At 46.8% G+C, this 1,931-nt stretch overlaps 1 protein-coding gene across 1 annotated transcript in view; it reads right to left on the bottom strand.

The window, feature by feature from the left end:
* AHNAK (AHNAK nucleoprotein) overlaps positions 1-1,931 on the bottom strand; it is a 29,457-nt gene that overhangs the window by 6,704 nt on the left and 20,822 nt on the right. The window contains exon 11 of the mRNA XM_012725151.1: positions 6-1,927. Coding sequence (XP_012580605.1) covers positions 6-1,927 — 1,922 coding nt within the window. The remainder of the gene's footprint in view (positions 1-5; positions 1,928-1,931) is intronic.

Raw genomic sequence — 1,931 nt, 5'->3', positions numbered from 1 at the left:
TGGACGTCCACATCAGGAGCATCAATGTCCACTTTGGGGCCCTTGATGTCAACCTCAGGGCCCTTGAGGTCACCTTCCACTTTGGGCAGAGAGAGGTCCACATCACCCTTTACCTTGGGGCCCTTCAGGTTTAAATCAAGATCAGGCATGGAGATCTTGGGGGCCTTTATGTGCATCTCTGGCATCTTGAACTTGGGCCCCTTCATTTTGCCCTCTGGACCTTCAATGCTAATATCAGGAGTGTCAATGTCTACTTTGGGGCCCTTGATATCCAATTCTGGACTTTTTAGGTCACCTTCCACTTTAGGGAAAGACATATCCACATCACCCTTTATTTTGGGACCCTTCAGGTTCAGGTCAAGATCAGGCATAGAGATTTTGGGGGTTTTAATGTTCATCTCAGGCATCTTGAATTTGGGGCCCTTCAGTTTTGCATCGGGACCTTCAATATTCACATCTGGAGCAGTAATGTCCACTTTGGGCCCTGAAATATCGATGTCAGCTTTAGGGAGAGTGACATCCACCTCTGGGCCCTCTGCCTTGAAGCCCGGCATGCCAAACTTGGGCATTTTCATCTTGGGCATCTTCAGGTGCCAGTCTGGGCCATGAACATCCACATCTGGGGCATCAATGTCCACTTTGGGGCCTTTGATATCAACCTCTGGCCCTTTCAGATTCCCTTCCACTTTGGGCAGGGAAACATCCAAATCACCCTTCACCTTGGGGCCCTTCAAGTTTAAGTCCATGTCAGGCATGGAGATGTTGGGAGCTTTGATATTGATATCAGGCATCTTGAGTTTGGGGCCTTTTAAGCCTCCTTCTAAGCCTTCCACATTGACTTCTGGGCCTTCAATGTCCAATGTGGGACCCTCTATGTTGACATCTCCTTTCGGCAGACCCACAGTCATATCTGGAGCTTCTACTTTTAAGCTGGGGACTCCAAACTTGGGCATTTTCATCTTAGGCATTTTCACATTCCATTCTGGACCGTGAACATCCACATCAGGTGCATCAAGATGAACTTCTGGTGCCTTTACATCCATTTTGGGCCCTTTCAAGTCACCTTCCAAATTAAGCCCTGCAACATCCAAGTCCCCTTTGACTTTAGGACCTTTCAGATTTAACTCCACATCAGGCATAGAAACTTTAGGAGATGAAATACTCAGGAAAGGCATTTTGAACTTGGATCCTTTCACTTTTCCTTGGACCTCAACATCAGGAGCATTGATATCAACCTTTGGACCTGTTACATCAACATCTGGCTTTTTAACTTTGACATCAACCTCAGGTGTCTGAACTTTGGAGCCTGAAAAATTAAATTTGGGAAGCTTAAAACGAGACCTCTTTGACTTTCCTTCAATGTTGACCTTGGGAGCAGAAATGTCCAGCTCAGGACCCTTTATATCCAACTTGGGGGCTTTAATGTCACCTTCCAACTTGGGGCCAGAAACATCAACATCCACCTTGGGCTTTGAGCCTTTTAAATTCAGGTCAATTTCTGGCATAGAGATCTTTGGCATGTTCACATGCATGTCAGCCATCTTCAGTTTGGGGCCTTTCAATTTACCTTCTGGGCCATGAATATCAACATCTGGCACATCAATATCTATCTTTGGGCCCTTGATTCCAAGAGCTGGCCCTTTCAAATCACCTTCTACATTTGCAAGTGACACATCCACCTCACCTTTCATTTTAGGACCTTTAAGATTAAGGTCCAAATCTGGCATGGAGATCTTGGGAGCTTTGATGTTCATCTCTGGCATCTTGAACTTGGGCCCTTTCAGCTTTGCATCTGGACCTTCAATGTTCACATCAGGACCTTCAAGGTCCACCTTAGGGCCTGAGATGTCAATGTCAGCCTTGGGCAGGTTCACGTCCACCTCTGGGCCCTCTGCCTTGAAGCCTGGCATGCCGAACTTGGGCATTTTCAC

The sequence above is a fragment of the Condylura cristata genome, unplaced genomic scaffold (assembly GCF_000260355.1).
Source record: "Condylura cristata isolate star-nosed mole 26May11 unplaced genomic scaffold, ConCri1.0 scaffold00015, whole genome shotgun sequence".
NCBI classification, from domain to species: domain Eukaryota; kingdom Metazoa; phylum Chordata; class Mammalia; order Eulipotyphla; family Talpidae; genus Condylura; species Condylura cristata.
Note: the sequence above shows the minus strand (reverse complement) of the source record. Positions and strands in the feature narration are given on the sequence as shown.